Source organism: Cricetulus griseus, chromosome 2 (genome assembly GCF_003668045.3).
Source record: "Cricetulus griseus strain 17A/GY chromosome 2, alternate assembly CriGri-PICRH-1.0, whole genome shotgun sequence".
In the NCBI taxonomy this organism is placed as follows: Eukaryota; Metazoa; Chordata; class Mammalia; order Rodentia; family Cricetidae; genus Cricetulus; species Cricetulus griseus.
Window position 1 is genome coordinate 317,558,234 of NC_048595.1, and position 23,602 is coordinate 317,581,835.

General features: G+C 36.8%; 1 protein-coding gene across 2 annotated transcripts in view; it reads right to left on the minus strand.

Moving 5' to 3' along the window:
* The window catches only part of Fcho2 (FCH and mu domain containing endocytic adaptor 2), a 92,366-nt gene that overhangs the window by 58,501 nt on the left and 10,263 nt on the right, over nt 1-23,602 (minus strand). For both annotated transcript variants that reach the window (XM_027401651.2, XM_027401650.2), the window contains exons 2-6: nt 17,539-17,630; nt 11,579-11,653; nt 8,810-8,951; nt 8,573-8,725; nt 130-234 (exon numbers count right to left, since the gene is read on the minus strand). In XM_027401651.2, coding sequence (XP_027257452.1) covers nt 130-234; nt 8,573-8,725; nt 8,810-8,951; nt 11,579-11,653; nt 17,539-17,630 — 567 coding nt within the window. The remainder of the gene's footprint in view (nt 1-129; nt 235-8,572; nt 8,726-8,809; nt 8,952-11,578; nt 11,654-17,538; nt 17,631-23,602) is intronic.

Below are 23,602 nucleotides of genomic sequence, written 5' to 3' on the forward strand. Positions count from 1 at the left end.
GAGTTCAATTCCCAGCAACCACATGGTGGCTCACAATCACCTTGAATGAGATTTGATGCCCCCTGCTAGCATGCAGGCAGAAGACTGTATACATAATAAATAAAATCTTAAAAAAAAAAAAAAACCAACCTGAGCTGTTTCTGTCATCTTCTGTTCAAAATCAGTTTTTGCTAATGCATACTTTTCCACATAGAGTTTGTAAGTATCCGTAGCTTTCTTAGATTTAACAGCTGCCTGTAATAAAACAAAAGCATTTTTAAGAGAAGTATTTATTTCAATGTTACGAATATGAGTGTTTGCCTTCACAAAAGTCTGTGAACCACATACATTTCTCAGAGGGCAGAAGAAGACATGAGATCTCCTAGAACCAGAGTTACAGATGGCTGTGAGATACAATATAGGTGCTGGGAATCAGACCTGGGTCCTCTGCCAAGACCAACCATGCTCTTGAGCCCACCCCTCAAAAGCATATGAAATAGTTGTTAAACATTTTCCTTTTTTTTTTTTTTTTTTTTTTTGGTTTTTTGAGACAAGGTTTCTCTTTGGCTTTGGAGACTATCCTTGGAACTAGCTCTTGTAGACCAGGCTGGTCTTGAACTCAGAGATCCGCCTGCCTCTGCCTCCCGAGTGCTGGGATTAAAGGCGTGCGCCACCAACACCTGGCCCATTTTCCTTTCTTAATGCAAGGTAATATGAAATACCAAATTGAAAGTACATTTTAAGGGTTTGGTATGATACACAACACAGTTTAGTCCTTTAGTACATGCCTTAATCACTGTCTGTCTGTTATGGGCAGACAATAACTCAGAAATTAAACACAGACTCTTCTTTCTGTCTAATGAAATGTAGTTCAAAAAAATTCCAACACACCCACTTTACAGCCCAGAGCAAGATTGTATAACCATAAGCAACAACTAAGAGAAACTTCTTGACAATGTAAAAAAGTACACCAATCAGAAGTACCTGACACACTTTTTCTACAATAGTGGCTCTTCGTTCTTTCCCATTAATGCACACATATTTCATTTAATGTCTGATTAAAGTCTATAAACCAAGCTCAAACTTAGAAAGACTAGTTTGCCATGATAGTTCTCAATTTCTAGGATGTTCCAATAAATGTATTTTTAATTTTTATCTATTTTCTAGGATCTATATTTTCAAGATCTAAAACCCGCTATAATAATGTAGTTCTAATTTTAACAGTTACTGAAAAAATTAAATATTAGTAAGAGAAGAACATAAAAAGTTATACAGGACATATTTTCCTCAAGGACTTTGGAAAATAATCCATACATGAATAGAAATCAGAAAGTAACAAGACCACAGAAATCAATATAAACCTCGGGTGAGACACATTCTGACAAAAAGACACCCTAATGAGCTCTGTATTGGGGCAGACACACAGTTACAGTCAGTCTTCACTGTTCTAAACAGTAGTATGTAGGCAACAGGAGCACCAGGCCAAGGCAGGGGGTCTGGGAGCATAAGACCAGCCCTGGAGGCAGCAGGGAAAAGAAAATAAATACCTACTGTCTAATGGCTTATCAACTTGGACTAAGATGATGGGTTGCAGAATATGAGTTCAAAGATGAAGGACAAACTGTAGGGTTTCAATATAGAAATACCTCCATATTCTATACCTCAATATCTTGATGAGATAACAGATCTGATGAGCAACGAATAGCAGGATGTGCTAGGTAAGCCTGTCCTTGGTAAGAACAAAGTTAAGTTTCATCAAACTACAGTGTGGGGGACATATGATTAAAAATCCTGCTAAAGAATCTAAAGTAATGCTAAGAGCCAAGTAAAAGCTTTATAACAGGACATTTGTGTAGGGCCAATCAGTGCCAATATGTAATTATCTTTAGCTGTGTTTCCAGGAAAAGAACTAGAAATAGAAAAACTACCTGTGCTGTGGGCCGAGATTGGCAAGAGATACACATGGTCTTCTCTACATAGATAACCTTGTGTTCTCTAAAATTCAATAATAAATTCTACTAAACACAAATGTAATGTGCTTTCCTGCCTTTTAAAATAAGATTTTTACTTATGGTGTGTATGTATTTGTCACATATGTGTGAATGTATAGCAAGGCCAGAAGACGAATGACTTAGATCCCCTGAAACTAAAATTACAGGCAATTCTAAACTGCCTAACATAGGTGCTGGAAATCCAACTCACAACCATCTCTCCAGACCCTTTCCTGCCTTCTTAAATAAAGTATATACAGGGTACTATTCCACCATGTACTGTAAATAAAACTGGCCTTGATGCCAGAGGAAAATTAGTTTAAATTCTGGAGCTACCATTTACTTTCCTTATTACTTTATATTTGAGTTTTATAATGCTCTCTTACTCCTAAAACAGGAACAATACCAGCTATTTTTAAGGCTGTACTAGTGACCCAAACATAATTAAATAAAGTGCTTGAGGCTAGTGAGATGGTCATGGTTCAGCAAGTAATGGCAGTACCTGCTACCACACTTGACAACTCTGAAACCCACACAAGAGTGAACTGATTTCTGAATATTGTCTTCAGACTGCAACACATACACAGATACAAACACATTAATGGAAAAACAATTAATGCTTATGAAAGGATCTGGCACATAGGCCAATTTGCAAAATAACCGTTAACAGCTGTTATTTTGTTAGATGTTCTAACAAGGAACATCATAAAAAAATACACACCATTAATTTTTTTTGTTATATAAAGGCATGTCTAAGTTAATGACTTGTACAGAGTTGCCCATTCCTAAAGAATGTACTCCTGAAGCTGGAGTACAGATGATTGTGCTGGAAATCCAACTCACAGCCATATATCTCCCCAGACCCTTAGTTGTACTTTGCTCCTATAGTTTTTTAAAAGAAATTTCTGACTGTCTAGCCATCTGATACTACTTTCAAAAGCATCCTGACCCTATTCAAATATAACTATTAGATAAAATGTCTCTGTAAAGTTTACTACATCCCATCCCAGGAACCCTATATAACCATGTTTGCTAAAACTTATTTTAGAAAAAAATCTTGCCAGGCATGGCAGTACACGCCATGCACTCAGAAAGCAGAGGCAGGTGAATATCTTTTGAGTTAAAGGCCAGGCTGGTCTACAAAGAAAGCTCCAGGACAGCCAGGGCTGTTACATAGAGAAATCATGACTCAAAAAGCCAAAAAGAGAAAAGAAAAATCTAATGGTATAGTCATCTGGGTTTCCTTTTGGATTTTCTTCTCAGTAAATCTTTAATTTCAAAAGAAACATCCAAGTCTACAGTTCATGGAGTGGTTAACAGTAACAGCTTAGCAAACAATATAGCCTGACTAGGAGACCCTTCTTCCCTTGTTCCTCATCCTAAGTCTCTTTTATTCTGCTATTATATTTTGCTAAATAATTCATATGTCACATACTAATAAAGACATGATTGAGAAATTTATAATTTAAAAGGATATTCATACACAGAGAGTTAAAAAATGACCATAGCCACACTTTAATTTTTGCATCCATACTTTTAAAAGCAATTCATTTCATGGAATCTTTCTTCAGATTTATTTATGTGTAGGTGTGTACGTCTGCATGTCAGTCATCTGTGAACAAGACTGCAGGTACTGGTAGAGAGCAGAGGCATCAGATCTCCTAAAGCTGTAGTACAGATGGTTGTGAGCCACCTAATATAGGTGCTGGGAACTAAACCTGGGTCCTCTGTAAGAGCAGCAAACGCTCTTAATGCTTAAGCACTAATTGAGCCACCTCTCCAAGCCCTCATAGAATTTTTCTTATAATCTTTCTTTCCTTCTTAAATGCCAGAGAATTGAGCCAAGGGTTTTACAAATGCTAGGCAAACCAAGTAAAACCTCCAGTGCTAGTAATGGGATGTATCTTGTTGAAACATTAACAACAACAAAAAAAAAAATCGGCCCCATGGAAACCCCCAAACATCACAGGCTATTGCCAAGGCTATTGGTTGCTCTCTATAACCTGATGGTAAGGCCCTACTGTTGAAGACAACACTAACTTATATCAATGAACATGGAGTAGTTGACCTAGTACTCAACTAGAAGTTTCACTACAGGGTAGTGTTGATGGTACTAGAAGGTATTCTCCACAGTTCCAAGAAAGGAAGTTAATCAAGATCACCCAGTTACAAACCCTAAGACTGCCTATAGAGACCTACCTGCCAGATATACTATTTATTAGTGGCACAAATATTGTATAAGTAACTAGCCACTTTCTGACTGGATTTAAGGCCCACTCCCTGAGATGGAACCCATACCTGACACCGTTAAAGTGGCCAAGAAGCTGAGATAGGTCATGGGCCTAGAGGAAAAAACTACTACTATTATTTGGCTAAAGGATCATAGCAATAAAATTACTCCTAATGGCATATACCCATAAATCAGTGCCTTGCTCAATCCACATCAAAGAAGTTTCTTCTTGAAGTAGATGGGAACACAAAGATCAACAACTAGACAACTTGCAGAGTGGGAGACTTGGGAGCACTAAGTCCTAAATAAGATGTTTTCATCAAATCCTGGTCCTCAAAACTCAGGGATCTATGTGGATGAAAAGAAAAGAGTGTGAAAGAGCCTGAAATGATGGATGACTTAAAGAAAATGTCTTCAAAACACAACAGGACTAATGAACATATGAAATCAGAGACTGTGGCACCAAGCACAAAACCTGCACAGGTTCAGGCCAGATGAGATCCCAAAACTAAGAAGGGGCAGTAGACACCAGGTCCACAAAAGGTTTTGTGCCCCATACAAAACAAACTTCCTGTTTTATTTTTGTGGGATTTTTGTTTCATTTGGGCAGTTTCTATCTTACTGGGTTTTTTGTTTGTTTGTTTGAATTTTTTAAGAGAGAAAATAACAAAATTGTGTGGGCAGGGAGGTGGGAAGGATCTGGGAGGAGTTGGGGAAGGGAAAATGTAACCAAAATATATTGCATAAAAGTATTTAAAAAAAAAAAAACAAATTAAGAAAGCACACACACATACACAATGCTAGGCAAATGCTCTATCATTGAGGTACATACCTAGCCATAATTTTTCCTTTTCACAAGTTTCATACAAAATACTACTCCTTTCTTCCTACAAATCACCACTCTCTTCTCTAATTTCTGGCTCTATACTATTTAATAATGTATTTTAGCTCTCCAACAAAAGGAAAGCTTCTTGAAGACAGAAGGGGATAACATATATTTAGTTTTTAACCATGCAACAGCATAGCAAGAGGCTAGAAACCAAAACATTTATTTACTACTCAATACAAATTATTATCTAGCAGTCAATCACAAAATATACTTGAGCAAATCATTAAGGCAATAATTTATTCTAAAGCTTAACAGCTAAATAAACCTTGTAAATATGTTTTTATTATATTAAGAAACTGAAAAATTCAAATAATTTTCCAAGTAAACATACATGCTGTTATAGACAATGTAACGATGGCCTCTCACAATAGTAATACTGCCATCACTATTACAAGCCAATAGTAATGAAATCAACACAGAAGATCTGTGTACTAGGTAATTATGTCTCAATATTAGTCCTTACATCAGATGAAAATTTAAGAGATGGAAGGCTGCTCTTGGGGCAGCATTTCCTCTTCCTTAAATAGTTTCTAGAATTATACATAGTCTTTACTTAGAAGAGATAATATGAATTTGGTAAGGGGTGGTATGGGGCTGGCTCAGGTAGTAGAGTTCTTGCCTAGCACACATGAAGCACTGGAATCAAACCCCAGCACTGTACAAATTGGTGTGGTGGTACATAGCTGGAAACCCAGTACTCAGAAAGTAGAGGCAGGAGGATAGGAAGATAAAGAGTTCAAGATCATCCCTTGACTACATAGCCAGTTTGGGACTAGCTTGGGCTACCATGTAGCTGTCCAATCATGCAGTCAAGTTTGCACAAGCAATGAAGCATCACCAACACAATAGACAAAACCATTAACTGAATATGCATTCTGATATCAGAGATGTGAGAGAAAAGAAACACCTAGCTTTTCTCATTTTCTTTTTTCCTGTCGATTAAGTCTACATTTATTTACTATGTCTAATTTCAAACTGAAGACAACCGAATTTCTTCACTCCTGATTTAACTACTGATTCTCCAAGCAATAGTTGTATACTATTCCTTGGATTTCTTTCACTCCCTTAGAAATTTATATTAAATGAATGAGGGTAAGTTTATTTCTCTGTAATATGTTCTGGGAAGGTCTCTTAACACAGGGTAAGCACCCCTGACCTAAGAATCTAAAGCTTTCAAGGACACAAATTTGGTAATACAAGTAGAAAAATCCAGTGGGACTTTAGATGCAAAAAATAACTATAACATTGTGGGCAATTTTCTTTAATACATATGAATAAATTGTAAACAAAACCATTTAATTTGTTACTGGGTCCTGCTACTATCCTACTATACATTTTCAAAAATACTACAAATGTAGTCAGGCATACTGGTGCATGTTATTAATCCCAGCATTGGGAGGCACAGGCAAGTGGATCTCTCAAGTTCAAGGCCAACCTGGTCTACGAAGTGAGCTCTAAGTCATCCAGGAATACATAGTGAAACAGTCTCAAAATAATAATAAATATTATTAATATTATTAACAATAAATTAATACCCCCAAATCTGGAAAAGATCCAAAAGTCTGACTTTCTGTTCCAAACATTTTAGATAAAGAGTAAATATTCAAAGCACCCATCTTCCAAACTTTTTATTTAACTATAACTTCTTTAGCTCTATTGCTTTAAAAATAATTTTTTTAGTATTTTTTTCATTTCCATGTTTTAAAATTAGCTGGTTTTTATCAAGTAAATCTTGTTTCATCGTGCCTCCATTAATTTCTTAATCTTCTCTAGTATTATTTATGTTCACTTATTTCTTTGCACAACCTACTACAAACATCTGCTTTGGTTGTGATATGTTTTAAATTTAAATTTCATTCAATGAGAATCCTTAGTCTTACTAAATGCAATAGTGACAAGTCTCATATTAGGTCTCTTAAATGTGTTCTAGAATCTTGTTTGATCATTCCAAATGGGAGGGTTTTAGGTTTTCCCTCTTTCTTTCCCTCCCCATGAGAAGTAAGAACAATTCACAGGATACAACAAGCAGTACACCCTCCAAACATGTTACTTCATCATTCACACCCAATCATCTAGTTTTCAGGCTATCTACTGCCAACTCTCCAAGATCTAATTTAATATAAGTTTTTAAAAGAAAGATTTAATTTCCTTTTAGAATATTAGGGATATGACCAAAAGAGTCATGGACTGTTTCTCCAGATTGACTCCAGGTCACGATTATGTAAGTACAGTTTATGTCTCCGAGACCCCAATCTCCCATAGTCTTTGGACTTAAGATGATTGTTTAACTCACATAGCTTTCAGCAGTGAGCCAGGTTCTTTATGATTCATCATAAGGTGGGAACACCCATACCCCTTTGTCATGTAAGCATTAAATTCCACTGCCTACCTTAGGAATTGGAGCCCAACAAATTTTGGTTACCATCTTTTCATGCCATTTTGGGCTTCTGATCCCCAAAGACCATACTCTGCCTTTGAATTCAGTTAACTTGGCTTTTCTTTTTATATTTTATTTATAACTGTTGTGTCTGGAACACAAGGTTTTCAAACTACAAATTTAATTGTACCCTATCTCTTTCATGCTTCTTAATTTTTACTTATTATATAAACTTTAAAGGAGCTTATTACTCCAAATCCCATCATTTTTCTTTTTTTCTCATCTAACTTTTATCAGAAAGTATACATTTGGTTTTATAACTAGATATGTTAAATATTTTACAAAAATCTCAAAGTTATTTCTAAAAGATACATATCAAATAAATGAATTGTTGAGCTGCTTTAAGAGGAAACGGCCAAGCATGGTGGTGCATGCCTTTAATCCCAGCAATCAGGAGGTAGAGGCAGGCAGATCTGATCAGAGGCCAACCTGGTCTACAAGTTCCAGACCAGCCAAGGTACAAAAAGAGACCCTATCTCAAAAGACAAACAAACAATAAAAAAAAGGTGTTGGGGGGCAGGAGGAAAAAAGACCAGCTTTCAGTTAAAACAGAATAGGGAAAAGGGTTATGGTCCACTGCAATGCAACATAAATTTGGTTGGTCAGAACAACACACACTTAAAGCTTGTCTTTAATTGTCTATATTTTTCTAAATACACTAAATTATTTCATCAATTATCTTACTATATAAGTATCCAGAGGTGAGACGATGGCTTAGTAAAGTTCACGCATAAAGACTTGAGTTCAAGTCCCTAGCATCTACATAAAAGCCAGGTATGGTAGTGTACTTCTGTAACCCTGGTCCTGGAGATAGTAGAGATTCTTGGATTGTAGGGACTCAATGTCCTCCTAGTCAGTCTAGCTCAGTTATCTCCAGGTTCAGTAAGAGACCCTGCCTCAAAAAATAAGGGCAAGGGACAGAGGACAGAGTGACCTCTGGCCTTCACAAGTGCATCCATCAGCTCTACATGCACCACACACACATATTACACACATACGAAGAAGAGAGTATGCTGGAAGTATAGAGGTATTTTTATTATAATTACCTTTTCTATTTCTCTTTGTGTAGCTCCTTCCTTTTTCAGACGTTCCTGTTCTACACACTTGGAATTGTAATTTTCCTTAGACTTCTGGAGGGCCTGAGTTATGTTCTGAATGGCTTGGACTGCTTCCAGGGTCCCTGCAACTTCTTCTTTAGTCTGTTTGATAAGAAATAGTTTGATAAAAATGAGCTATAAAGCACCTACCACGTGACCACTCAATCCTTTAACAAGAAAGGTTACCTTTTTATGAGACTTTACTTGCTCCTCTCCATACTTCTGAACTTCCTTTATTAATTCCTGTAATTTTCTAACAAGATCCAAATGACAATTTGCTAATTTCTCTGTAGATGTTTTGAACACATCCCACACTGGTGCAAATGTTCTAAGGGAAAAACACAATATGAGGATAATTTATTAAAATAAAGAGCTGGTGAGATGACTCAATAAGTAAAAGCATGCTTGCCATTATACCTGATGACCCGCATTTAATTCCCAGAGCCCACCACAGAAGGAAAGAATTGACTTCCAAAAGTTGTCCTCTGATCTGCTACTCATGTGTGCCACAGCACAGGTGTGTCTAGTCACACACATATCCCCACATGCCATAATAAAAATAAAAAGTGAAGTTTAAGCTTCTAAATTGAACCCAATAAAATCAATAATGCTATATTCAGCAATCTTCTTTAGGTAGAAACAATGGAATTAAAATAGTGAAATGACTCACTGACTGTGTATGTCTGGCCTTGGTAACTTATTTAAAATATCTCTGATCCACAGGGACACAAAACTTGGTTCATTTTATGTCACAGGTCTTCATAGCTCCTGACATTTAATTGTATTCAGACACATCATAAGCCTTTCTATGATCAACTAATGTTAAAAGTTAATTTATCACACTTTCAAACTATTAGTATCCCATTAAAGATGCTTCATCAAAAATAAAGTTTCTTGGGGCTGGAGACATGGCTCACTGGCTGCTTTTTCAGAGGACTCGGGTTCAATTCCCAGCACCCACATGGCAGCTCAAGACTATCTGTAATTTCAATTCTAGGGGTTCCAAAACTCTCACAAAGTACATACACACAAGAAAAACACCAATCCACATAAAATAAAGATAAATTAACTAAAAAGAATAATAATAAGTTTCTCTAGGGTTGGAGACATCTCAAAGACTGAGTGTTTGCCACACATATAAGAGACCCTGGGTTTGACTCCCAATGCCACAATAATAAAGGTAACAATAAAACCTTCTCTTGTGAATTTAAATAAGCAAAAATCAATTTTTACATGTGATTTCTTTGTACCTTCAAAAATTTCACACAAATTATTTAACAGCAGCAATCTGAAACCTTTACCTGTGTACTTAATTTACTATCACTTTTCTACCACAGTGTATAGAATGTGTGACATATTTTCCTCTGACTTTTTCTCAATAGTAAAGATTTAAAATATTCAGCAGGCTCAAATACATCCAAGGACTTCTATACTTACCATCCCATGGATAGCACTAAAATTTCTAAGATTAGTTGAAACCAGGCTGGTCAGTGTAGAATATTCTAAAGACAGATAATTCTGTGCTCAAGTATTTGCTTTAAAAGTCTCAACAATAAGCCGGGCGTTGGTGGAGCATGCCTTTAATCCCAGCACTCGGGAGGCAGAAGCAGGCAGATCTCTGTGAGTTTGAGGCCAGCGTGGTCTCCAGAGCGAGTGCCAGGATAGGCTCCAAAGCTACACAGAGAAACCCTGTCTCAAAAAAAAAAAAAGTCTCAACAATAAAACTTCTAATAGAAAATCAATGGCAACAACTGCCATTCACGCAAGAGGGTAGAGAATACAATGACTTATTCTAACATGGACTCTTAGGCCAAGTGCTATAGTTCCTAACCAGTAGAAAAGTTAGCTGGAGTAATCATGATATGCAATTATAAAGAAAGAAGTTCAGAGGTTAATTAAAGTCCTTAGACTAGGATTGTTATGATATTTTACTCTGAATTTCAATCAGTATTAAATCTGACAGTGGTTACATGGAAATTTTCAAGAGAAAAAAAAAATACCTGAAAATACATGGACTTCACTTTCTGTAAGCCTGATAAACTAGTCAAGAATTTACAAGACAGATAAGGCAGTGTACCTTTACCAATGTATTCTTTTCACCAAAAATGGATTCAATACAAAATTTCTCTAAAAATAGGTTTCTTGAGTCCAACAAGATGGCTCAGTGGGTAAAGGCACTTGGTTTGTAAACCCATTAACTGGGTTCAGTCCTTGAAATCCATGTAAAGATAGAAAGAAGAGAACTGAGTCCACAAAGGCACCCTCTGTCCTACCTTCCTGTCAGTCTACACAAAAGAATGTTTTTGTTTTCCTTGTATGTGTGTGGGTGCTGTGCCTGCATGTCCGACTGCATTACATGTGCGAGTGTCTGGTGCCCATGGAGACCAGAAGACACTGAGTCCCCTGGAACTGGAGTTACAAGTGGTTGTGAGCCACATGTAGGTGCTGAGAACCTTGGGTTCTCTAGAAGTTAGAATCTGAAAAACTATTAGCTTTATATTCTCTTCAATAATTCATGTTTGCAGTTAGTCTTTCACCATTCCCCTAATAATAATACATGTTATTAAGTACATATGTGTACATTTGTTTACAAACACACACACACACACACACACACACACACACACACACACACTTACTTTATTGGCTAGGTTCCAAATAAGAGAGGCCATGCAATTTTTATAGACTTATTTAAGAAATTTCAGCGGGACAGTGGTAATGCATGCCTTTAATCCTATCACTCAGGAGGCAGAGGCAGGCAGATCTCTATTAATTTGAGGACAGTCTAGCCTACAGAGTGAGATCCAGGATAGCCAGGGTTACACAACATGGTAAAACCCTGTCTCAGAAAAAATTTTAGGAGGGAGGGAAGGAAGGAGAGAGGGAGGGAGGAAAGGAAGGAGAGAAGGAGGGAGGAAGGGAAACAACTGAAAAACAGTCAGAAAATTAACTCACCCAAGCTGTGAATAATTGCTTGCAGATTTCGCTAGTTTTGTCATTGATCTGGAATAAGCTTCTTCTATTGTAGCTCTGTTAAATTAAATTACTGTATTATAATATCTATTGTTTAGCAAGTCAAACATAGCAAAGTTCCAAAATATGATTAAAAATGCAGAAATGACAGCATGCCTCAAAATACATGGTAAAAATCAGCAGGGAGTCCCAGTGGATGTCAAAAATCATGGACAGTGTTAAACTCTATAGTTATGGCTTAGATATGGCGTGTCCCCAAAAAAGCTCCTATGTTGAAGATTTGGTCTCCAGCTGGTTACCCTAATCACTGAGAGGGCATGAGGTTATGAGACCTCTGCCCTAAGTAACGGATCCTGTGGTGGATTCATAATCTGGTCACACTACTGGAAAGTGGTAAAAATCAAGTGGTGGGGTCCACTTGGAGGAACTGTGCATCCTGGGAAGACAGACCTCACTCTTAGCCTGTTTATCTGGCTCTGTGCTTCCTGGTGGTCCTAAGGTAAGCAGTCCCTGCTACATTTTCTCACTGTTGTGATAACTGGCTTTGCCTCTGGCTCAAAGCAATACAAATAACTAACCAAATAGTGAGCCAAAATAAACCTTTTCTTATATTGCTTTTCTTAAATATGTGGTCATAGTGATGAGTCAAGTATGAGTAACTAATCTGCCCATATACATACATCTATGATCAAATTAATTTATAAACTAGGTACACTTAGAAATTAACAATAATAACTAATAAAATATTGCAGCAACAACAATAGAACCAGCAAGGCCAAGCATGGTGACACATATCTATAATCCCTGCACTGAGGAGGCTGAAGCAAGAAAATCACAAGTTCAAACACAGCTGAGTTTAATAATCCCAGCCTGGGGGGTGAGGGGAGGGAGAGGGAGAAGGGACTTACATGGGATATAATTCAATTTATTAAAATAAAAAAAAAATACTAATCCCAGCCTGAGCAATAAGACAAGCCCCTGTATTCAACATACTCAATAGAGTTTTATTATTACTTAACACTGTGATGCATATTTAAAATAACGAACCTGGACTGGTAAAATGGCTCAATGGCTAAATATATCTGCCACCACGTTTGACAACCTGAATTAATCCCTGGAACCCACATAGTAGAATGAGAGAATTAAATCCTGTAAGATGTTCTTTAACCTCCACCCCTACGCTTGCACACAAAATAAATAAAGGTGTAATCAAAATAATTTAATAATGAGCCTAAGACAATCATTTGCACAAAAGTAAATCAACAGCAATTCTGAGGTCCTGAACCTCAGAGTTTAATTTACTTTAAAAATAGATGTAAAATATTAAGTATTTCAAACTAGATAGTGTTTAATTACCAACAGCATGAAGATTTGAGACTAAGAAACCAGTCAAAGCCATTAAATTCAAAAATTAAAAAAACACACAAATTAGTGTTGTTACATATAAAATAAATACTGGTGTGAGGGGGGAAAAATCACACAGATTGGCCTATACACATAATCTCTAAATGCTACACCTTTACCTTTTCCATAACTTCCCCAGCCCTTCTCTATTGTATGCTAACTTTAATAGTGGAATAATCTACACCCATCCCTATCTGTCTATTTATTTTGATGGTTCTACACTGCTCTTGCACTATGTGGGTGCTAGGAATTGAACCCAAATCCTCTGGAAGAGCAGCCAACACTCCCAGCCTAACTATACTTAGCCATCTACATCACCTCAACTCCCAATTTCTACATTCATCTTCAAATTCTTGCTTGTCATATACACACAAAGAAAAAAAAATTGCTTAGAAAGTGTTAACCAAATGCTCCCTCACTGTGATTTTATTCTGTCCCTCTATCCATTTAAGCATCGGCCATGAACACACACACCTATAATCTCCACTATTCAGTATGCTAAGGCAGATCATAAATTTAAGAAAGCTTGGGAAACACAGCAAGACAATACCTCAAACAAATAGACAATAACAAAAAAATGTCTTTGTTCTATATTTTTAAATAATGCTATGAGTAGTACTTTTATCATCTTTAAAAGTTAATACATTAGTTTTCATGGTTTTTTGAAACAGGGTTTCTCTGTGTAGCCCTGGGTATCTTGGAACTCTCTCTATAAAACTCAGAGATCTGGGCTGGAGAGATGGCTCAGAGGTTAAGAGCACCGACTGCTCTTCCAGAGGTCCTGAGTTCAATTCCCAGCAACTACATGGTGGCTCACAACCATCCATTATGAGATCTGGTGCCCCTTCTAGCCTGCAGGGATACATGCAGACAGAACACTGTGCACTAAATAAACAAACAAACAAATAAATAAATAAATAAAAGTTGGGAAACTAAGGTTCAGAGGGATTGATTTACTTGCCTAGGTATTCTAACATCCCTAACTCCAGTTCTAGGAGATCAAGTCATCTTCTGGTGCACACACAGACACAAGACACATATACACATATATAGTCAAAGCACTCCTACTCCTACCCATACAATAAATAAATATTTTTTTAAAAATCTCTATCAAAACAGTGAGGAGCAATGGAGATTGATGTAGCTCAGTTGTAGAATGATTGCTTCATGTGCTCAAAGTTCTAGACTCAAACTCCAGAGCCACAAAAGTAAAAACAAAACTAAAACAAACAAAAAAAAAAACCACAAAGCAACAATTACCCATGACAGAGAACAGGTAGTTTTGTTAAAAAATACTACAAATGTGGAGGAATAAGTAATATGGCTTAGACAAATTAACTGGATCAGATATTATGTAATATTTTAATGTATTATAAATTTTATTAGAAAACAATGATTATTTAAGTCCTTAGCCATTTTGAGATACAAACTTGGAACCTACAGAAATAATTTGCTGTCAAGAAATTTCTTCACAACACTAAATACTGTTGAGTTAAAGCTCCCTACTTTGAAGTTTATAACAGCTTTCAGAAGTTTCACAACAAAAAGGTAAATGGAGGAGCCACGTGTGGTGGCTCACACCTTTAATTCCAGCACTGGGGAGGCAGAAGTCAACCTGGTTTACACAGTGAATTACAGAACAGCCAGAGCTACATAGTGAGACCTGTCTCAAAACAAACAAACAAACAAACAGAAAAGTTAAAGGAACTGGAGAGATGGCTCAGTAGTTAAGAGCACTGGCTGCTCTTCCAGAACCCAGGTTTGATTCCCAACATCCACATGGCAGTTTAAAGTCAGCAATCTGTAATTCCAATCCAGGGGATCCAATGCCTTCTTCTGGAGCTTCCTCAGGTACCACCATGCATATGATGCAGATGTACATAAAAACAAAATACCCATAAAGATTAAATAAACAATTTTAAAAACAGTAAGAAAAAAAGCACAACAAAAATGAAATGTGTTTCCATAATGAAGTGTTTTGTTTTGTTTTGTTTTGTTTTGCGGGGGGGCTTGTTGTTTTGTTTGTTTGTGTGTTACACTTTTTTTGAGACAGGGCTTCCCTGGCTGTCCTGGAACTCACTCTGTAGACCTGCATGGCCTTGAATTGAGATCTGCCCGCCTCTACCTCCCAAATGCTGGGATTAAAGTTGTGCAACACCACTGTCCAGCCCATAATGAAGTTTTCTGAGAAGTAAAACTTCTCAGCTTTTACTGTGGTAAAGTAAAAGGAAAGGAAAATAAATACAAAAAAAAAAAAAAAAAAAAAAAAACGAAAAATACCCTCCAGCTACAAAATAGTGAATGATTTATAGAACAAGAATCAAAACAGATGAACTAGTTAGGAGTAACTGCTGGTCAGACAAAAATACAAACAAACTGAACCAAGATAATGAAACTGCAGATTCATCCTTTAATAAAGGCTTACTCAGTGCCAAATGCTTTAATAAATAAATAGAACCAGAGCACACACAAGAAAAGAAAAGGAAAAGAAAGGAAAGGAAAATGAAAAACAAAGAATCTTCACCACTGAGCACTTTCATTATAGTAAGAGTCAAGCCTGTCATGGTATGCACCTTTAATCCCAGCACATGGGAGGCAGAAGGAGGCAGATCTCTGAGTTTGTAACCTGATCTACAAAGTAAGTTCCAGGATAGCCAGGGCTTCACAGAGAAACCCTGTCTTTAAAAAGAAGAAAAAGAAAAAGAAAAAAAAAAAAAAAACAGAACGAAGAGTCAAATATCAAACATGATTATAAAGTATGGAGGAAAGGTTGCCCCACTCTCCACAGAAAGGACTGCATTCTAAGTAAAGAAATCACCGCACTAGTACTAGACTCCCAGTGACCAACAAAAATAGAGCTCTCACAGTATATAGTGATAACAGTGAAAAATGTTGGGTAAGAAGAAAGTCCGGGAGATGAGTCAATGATATTGTGCTTTCCTGTATTCCTGCTGATGCAGAAGCCAGGAGGAGGACAGCCTTTACCTAGAGCTCCAAGTATCTGAAATTTTCTCTCCAGGAGAAAGGGGGGAAGCAGAGGAACTAGTTCCACATAAAATCATTTATATCCCCCTTCCCATACACTCCATGAAAGAAGATGTATATTTGCAACTGTATCTTCAGAATGCAAGCAAGTGCCCAGCACATGAGATAGCTATGTTGTAAAGAACATAATATTTAAGGCCAAAGTCCCTATATAATCTAAAGATTTTAAATGTGTTCATACAAATACAAACAAACAAAATAACAAAAACAAAACAAAACAAAAAAGCAAAGTGGAGCTAGTCACAAAACAATGCTAAGAAGTAGCATTAACAAGCAGATACGGTGGTATACGCCTGTAGTAGAGTGCCGGGATGGCTGAAGCAGGAGGATCTAGGTTATCTTTAGCTACAGAGAGAATTCAAGGCTAGCCTGAGCTAATTCACACTTTGGTTGGGGGGAAGAGGGAACAGGATCTGTATTTCCCGAAGGTCTTAAATTCCAGCACTCAGGCAGCAAGGGCAGGCAGAACTGAGTTCCAAGCCAACCTGGTGTGCATAGTGAGTTATAGACTCACCAGAGCTACATAGTGAGACTCTCAAAATAAATAAATAAATAAATAAATAAATAAATAAATAAATAAATAAATAAATAAATAAAATAAAATAAAATGGGGGGTAGAGAGCCAAAATATAAAAGTACCTCTGTCACTGTCAAATTACACTAACTTCTAATAATTTTTAAATTGACTATAATATTATAAAAGTTGAAAGAAAATCACAGTTTATAAGTTAAATTTGTAGCATTCAAAACCACAAGACTTTCCAGTAAAAATTTTAATGGGAGAGTCTTTTCAAAACTTTTAAGCATATTTGCCTAAAGAAATAGCAATTTTTCAACCTATGAAATTCTTGTTTTATTATATTATTTCACTAACATATTCAATGCACAATGTATATCTATATTATAAAGCAGTAATTTACTAGGACTTAAAAATGCCACTTGGATCCAATTTATCAGCTCTCAATGTAGAGATGATAAAAGTTTGTAAAACACTCCTTTAAAATATAATTATGTTTTTAAACTGAGCGTTGGTGGAGCACACCTTTAATCCCAGCACTCAGGAGGCAGAGGCAGGCAGATCTCTGTGAGTTCGAGGCCAGCCTGATCTCCAGAGCGAGTGCCAGGACAGGCTCCAAAGCTACACAGAGAAACCCTGTCTGGAAAAAATAAATAAATAAATTTTAAAAATATATAATTATGTTTTAAAAAGGGAATTTTGAAGTCAGGCGGTGGTGGCGCACACTTTTAATCCCAGCACTAGGGAAGCAGAGGTAGAGACAGACAGATCTCTGTGAGTTTGAAGCCAACCTGGTCTAAAAAACTGCATTTCAAGACAGGCTCCAAAGCTACAGAGAAATCCTGTCTCAAGAGTTAAAAAAAAAAAAAAAAAAAAAGTGAAATTTGATTATTTAAATCCAACTAAAACTTTTACAATTATTCATATTCTAAAATTTAAATTAGTACGTTCTTAAACCACTTATAAAAATACCTACCTTTCTCTAACAAAATCTGCTAGTTCTTTAGTTGTTATTTGTCCATGTTTCATATTATGGTAGAGAACATCAAAGCCATTATTTTTTTCCCCCTGAAATTTAAAAGAAAAACAAAAGCAGACATAAAAAAATGTGACAGTACAATAATGCTACATTATTATACAACTCTTAGAATCTAGTAAACCATTTTTCCTTAAGCTAACAATTATTAAATGATTAAATACTATCAAAGTAACTCCATATCTTTGATAACATTTATAATTTACTATACACATTGTATAAACATGCAAAAAGTATTCAATAAAATTAAGTCTGAAATTTTACGAAACACACCACAGTTTAGGAAATATAAAATCGGACCTTTTAAAATATTACAAAACCCCATTACACATATCAAGAGATTCTGGATTATTTAACCCAAGAGTTTATGCTTTAAAATAACTAAATCCCAGCACAGCATGGTGATCCACACCTTTAATCACAGCTCTGAAAGACAGAGAAAATTGGATCTCTATGAGTTCAAGGCCAGCCTGCTCTACATATAAAGTTAGGCTAGCCAGGACTACAAGAGACCTTGCCAAAACAAAACAACACCCAAAAAAAAAAAAAAAAAAACTAAGTAAGCAAAATAAATCCAGACTTTTGAGTCACAACAGCATACTAATGATATAAGTTCTAAACATCACGAAATATTTTGTAACTCTTATTCAAATTTTCAATAAACTTAAAAAAATCATTTTTAATGATTTATTTTATGTGTGTTGGTGCTTTGCCTGCATATATGTCTGTGTGAGGGTGTCAGATCCCTTTGAACTGGGGTTAGAGACAATTGTGAGCTGCCATGTGGGTGCTGCAAATTGAACCCAGGTCCTCTAGTGTTCTTAACTGCTGAGTCATCTCTCCACCCCTAAGTTTTTATTTCCATAAACAAAAATTTAAGAAAAGATAAGAAACAGGCTTTTGCTTTATCCCCAACTAATAAAATATTAGTAGAATTACAGATATATAATTCTTGAAAATCTTTACACTAGGTAGCCCTGTAAGTTCAACATTGTTAAGTCATCACAAAAGAATTACCAAAAATGTCCTTTAACCTGTAAAATAGACCCATAAACTAAGCCTAACAACTCCCAAATTTATGCCTTAAGTTTTTAATTTTCTTAAATGAAAATACAATTGAGAATTAAATATTTGTTGGATATAAAAACAATGCTATGAGTAAGTATCACAGGATGGGAAGTCTGTTTTCAACAGCTCACCAAAAACAGGAAACCGGAACTTCAAATTGAGCTGAAGTAATCTCTAGTAAACTCTCAGCTTGTAAACATCAAGTGCTTTGCCACACATACAACAAATTAAAATGTTATATAAGACATGTTTTAAATATCCATTTCTATCTATGAAGAAAAGTATAAAACTATAGTCTCTTATGAATCCAACATTTCTTTGGGGGCTTCAACATGTTTCATATTTAAGAATGTTATTCTCTAACTTCAGTCTTTGTGTGGCTTTTTTTTTTTTAACATGGTGTTTTCCAAGCCATTTTTCCAGTCAAAATGAGAATATTCTTTCAGCTAACCATCATCATTAGTCTGTAACAAGCAAAAAACAATATTGTCATATAGATTTAAAAGCAGTAAGACAAAAAGCAAAGGATCTAAATCTTCCAAGGGATTCCATCACAAGCTACATGTACTTGATAAAACTATCCACCAGCTTTTAATGGAGTTGGAAACTTTCAAATAAACAGAGACAAAATTACTGAAATACAAAAACACAAGTCTGAGGATCTCATGCCCCAAGGTTCTTATTTGCACATAATACAAGTTAGGTTACCTGAGTCCTCAATGTGTGCTATAAATATTTAAAGGGTAACCAGGAGGTGTAAGCTCAGTGAAGAGTATAAGACCCTTGATTCAATCTCTAGCCCCCACTCCAAATGTGTGTGTCTGTGTGCACATATTTAAAAGACAAATCAGAGTTGGAAGGAAAGGGCTACTACCAAACATACAGATTATTATGATAAATATTTGCTAGATTCACAAGAAAAATAACAAAAACCTTTCATGCTGTAAAGGGAAGAATTTGGAGACCATCTAGTAAGCCTCCAAAACAATACAGCACCTAAACACTAATCAAGGCAATGCTCATAGGTAGAGTTCTTGCCTAATAAACATAAAGCCCTGGGATTTGATCTAGATGTCACAAAACCAAAAAAACTGACCCAAGTGTAATGGTGATGGCTTGCATCCCCACTAGTGGGGAGGCTGAAGTAGAAGGGTCTCTACTCCAAAGCCAATCTGGGCTAGATAATGAAACAATTTCTCAAAAGGGAACAAATAAAATAAAAGACTGAGTTACATTCAGAATCTATGTTCCAAATGAAAAGCCCCTGAAGTGGGCCAGAGTGATGATGGCTTAGTGGTATGAGAGTGCTTGCTTTGCACAACCTAAGTTTGAATCTCCAGCACCCACACAAAAAGCCAGAATGGCTGCACATGTACATAAGCCCAGCAGTAGGGGACAAAAAAAAAGATGAATCCCCAGAGCTGCTGGTCAGCCTAGCCAAAAGAGTAAGCTTCCGGTTCAGCAAGGTGCCCCATGTCAAGACATAAAAGCAGTAGAGGAAGACACCCAGTGACCACCCCCATGCCGACATCTGCATGCACACACAGACACATAGACCTACACAGTCACCTAAATGCACCTTACACAACACACACACCATTGAAGAGCAAACTACTTATTTGGGAAAGTCAGATATCTGAACAGCCTATTACTTAGGAATTCCCAATGGAACAAATGAGGTTCATTTACTAGTTGCTATACAACACAGCAATACTTTCAGATCAGTTCTGTCTACTTCATCCCTTAGGTCTTCTCTTACAAAGGAAAACATCATAGTGGACACTGATGCCGTAACTAAGGAATCTGGGTGATGGTGGCACACAGGCCTTTAGTCCCAGCACTTGGGAAGCAGAGGCAGGTGGATCTCTGTGAGTTTGAGGCCAGCCTGGTCTCCAGAGTTAGCTCTAGGACAGCCAGGGCTACATAGAGAAAACTTGTCTCAAAAAAACAAAAAAGTACTAAGGACAAAACCTTCATTTACTAGTTCATTCTACTTGGAAATTCATTGATTTACTGTCACAAAAAGTAGTGCTGTAAGATGTAGTGGAACATGCCTTTAGTCCCCACACTGGGTAGGCAAAGACAGATACATCTCTGCAAGTTTGAGGCCAGTCTGGTCTATATAGTGAATTCCAGGCCAGCTAGTGCTACACAGTGAGATCCTGTCTTAAAAAAAAAAAAAAAAAAAAAAAAAAAAAATTAGTGCTCTAGACAACTCTTGGTATCAGTTTCTTTAATACAATTTTGTAATTTCACAAATCTATTAATACAGTATTTATTGGTCATGAACTTTCACTTTGTTAAAAACTAAACAAAATTTTAAATAGTTCAAATGGGTCTATATGTATAGGATATACACATATATATATACACACACACACACACACACACACAAACACATACACACATACATATGCAAAAGCATGCTTTTCAAAAACACCTTCAAAGTTGAGATATCTAACAAAGAACAAAGGTCTTATTTTCATGCTATCAAAGTTACTGTATAAATGGGCAAGGTGGCACACACCTTTAACCCCAGCACTTGGGAGGTAGAGGCAGGCAAATCCCTGACCTTGGGGGCCAGCCTGGTCTACAAAAGAATTCCAGAATAGCTAGGGTTACACAGAGAAACCCTGTCTTAAAAAAGTTAGTATATTGGCCTGGTAAGAGCTAACAGTGTAGTAAATACACATACATTCCACCATCAATTTTAGAGTACCAACCAATTTTCAGAGCAATCAATTCTTATCCCCCCCAAATAAACCCATATCCAAGTGGCTAAAGTTTTAAAAGTACATATGCACTCATCATTGGTAAGCTCATTTTCAGCAGACTTACGTAATCTGACTCACACTTATGAGTTAAGTAAATGCGTGTGTCCACAAAGAGATTTTGCATGTTTATATAATAGTCAGTATTCGAAATGGAAAAAGCAACCCAAATTGTCTAAGAAAAACATTAAAAATGAAATATGTTCATATTATAGATGATAACTGGGCCATAAAAGAAAGAAATTGTGACATACTCTACAGCATTGGTAAACTCTGAAAATATTATGGTAAGAGCTGGGCATGGTGATGCACTCTAGAGGCAGAGGCAGGTAGATCTCCAGACCAGTCTGGTCTACAATAGCAAGTTCCAGGACTGCCAGGACTATGTAGAGACCTTGTCTCAGAAAAACAGAAAAAAAAAAAAAAAAAAGGAAAATATTGCAGTTAAGTGAGATGCTGAAGATAAAAGACCATACACTTATTATCAGGGCTTTATTTATAGCAAAGCCTAGAGTCGGGGAGGCTACATACAGAGAGACAAGAAGGGGCAATGTGGTGAGTGACAAATGTATAAGCGTTTCCTTTTGAGATGATGGAAATGTTCTGAAATTATCCAGGAGGATGGCCGCTGCTCTAGCTTGCTTTCTGTTGCTAATGATAAATAGCATGACTAAAAGAGACTTTGGAGAACAGTTTATTTCAGTCCATCACTGAGGGAAGAATGGAAGCAGAACCAGAGGAACACTGCTACTGGCTGGCTCTCTGCTCATGCTCAGTAAACTCTCCAGTTATTATTTATTCGGTTGGTTTTTTTTTGTTTTTTTTTTTTTGTTTTGTTTTTTGTTTTTGAGACAGGGTTTCTCTGTGTAACAGCTTTGGTTGTCCTGGAACTTCCTTTGTTGATCAGGCTGGCCTTAGACCCACCTGCCTCTGACTCCAGAGTTCTGGGATTAAAGGTGTGCACCACCACTTGGAATGTCCGCTAGCTCTCATATACAGCCAAAAAGCAACTCCACAATGGGTTGGGCCCTCCCACATAAATCATCAATCAAAATAATCTGATTTGGGTAATTCCTCAATTAGATTCCCTCTTCCCAAGTGACTCCAGTTAATAACAGCTAACCAACACAGCTACACATCTATATTATCAAACCCTGAACTGCACTTTATTTACTTACATTTTTATTATTTTGGAGGGAGGGTTGTATGGAACTGGTCAGTCAATTGGAGGGCCTTCTGAGTACTACTCAAGAGCTCTGCCAGAACTGTCACTTTAGTGAATTAGATAACAATAAAATATACCTTAGGGCAGGGCGTTGGTGGCGCACGCCTTTGATCCCATCACTCGGGAGGCAGAGGCAGGTGGATCTCTGTGAGTTCGAGGCCAGCCTGGTCTCCAGAACAAGTGCCAGGATAGGCTCCAAAGCTACACAAAGAAACCCTGTCTCGAAAAACCAACAACAACACAACAAAAATACACCTTAGGGAGCTGGTAAAGTGCTTGTCTAGCACACACTAGCCTTAGGTTCAATCTCCTACATCACTGAAACTGGACATGATGGCAAATGCCTATAAATCCTAGCACTCACAAAGTGGAGGCAGTTCTAGGTCACCCTGAATTATCCTGAGTTTGAGGTCAGGAGACACCTGGAAATGCAAATCAAAACAACTCTGAGATACCATCTTGCTCCTGTCAGAATGGCTAAAATCAAAAATACCAATGACAGTTTATGCTGGAGAGGATTCAGAGAAAGAGGAACACTCCTCCACTTCTGGTGGGAGTGCCAACTTGTACAGCCACTTTGGAAATCAGTATGGCGACTCCTCAAGAAAATGGGAATGAGTCTACCAAAAATCCAGCAATTCCACTCTTAGGCGTATACCCAAAAGAAGCACATTCATATAACAAGGACATCTGTTCAACCATGTTCATAGCAGCATTATTTGTAATAGCCAGAAACTGGAAGCAGCCTAGCTGCCTCTCAACCAAAGAATGGATAGAGAAAATGTGGTACATTTACACAATGGAGTACTACTCAGCAGAAAAAAAACAATGGACTCTTGAAATTTGCAGGCAAATGGATGGGACTTGAAGAAACCATTCTGAGAGAGGTAACCCAATCACAAAAAGACAAACATGATATATACTCACTCTTATGTGGACC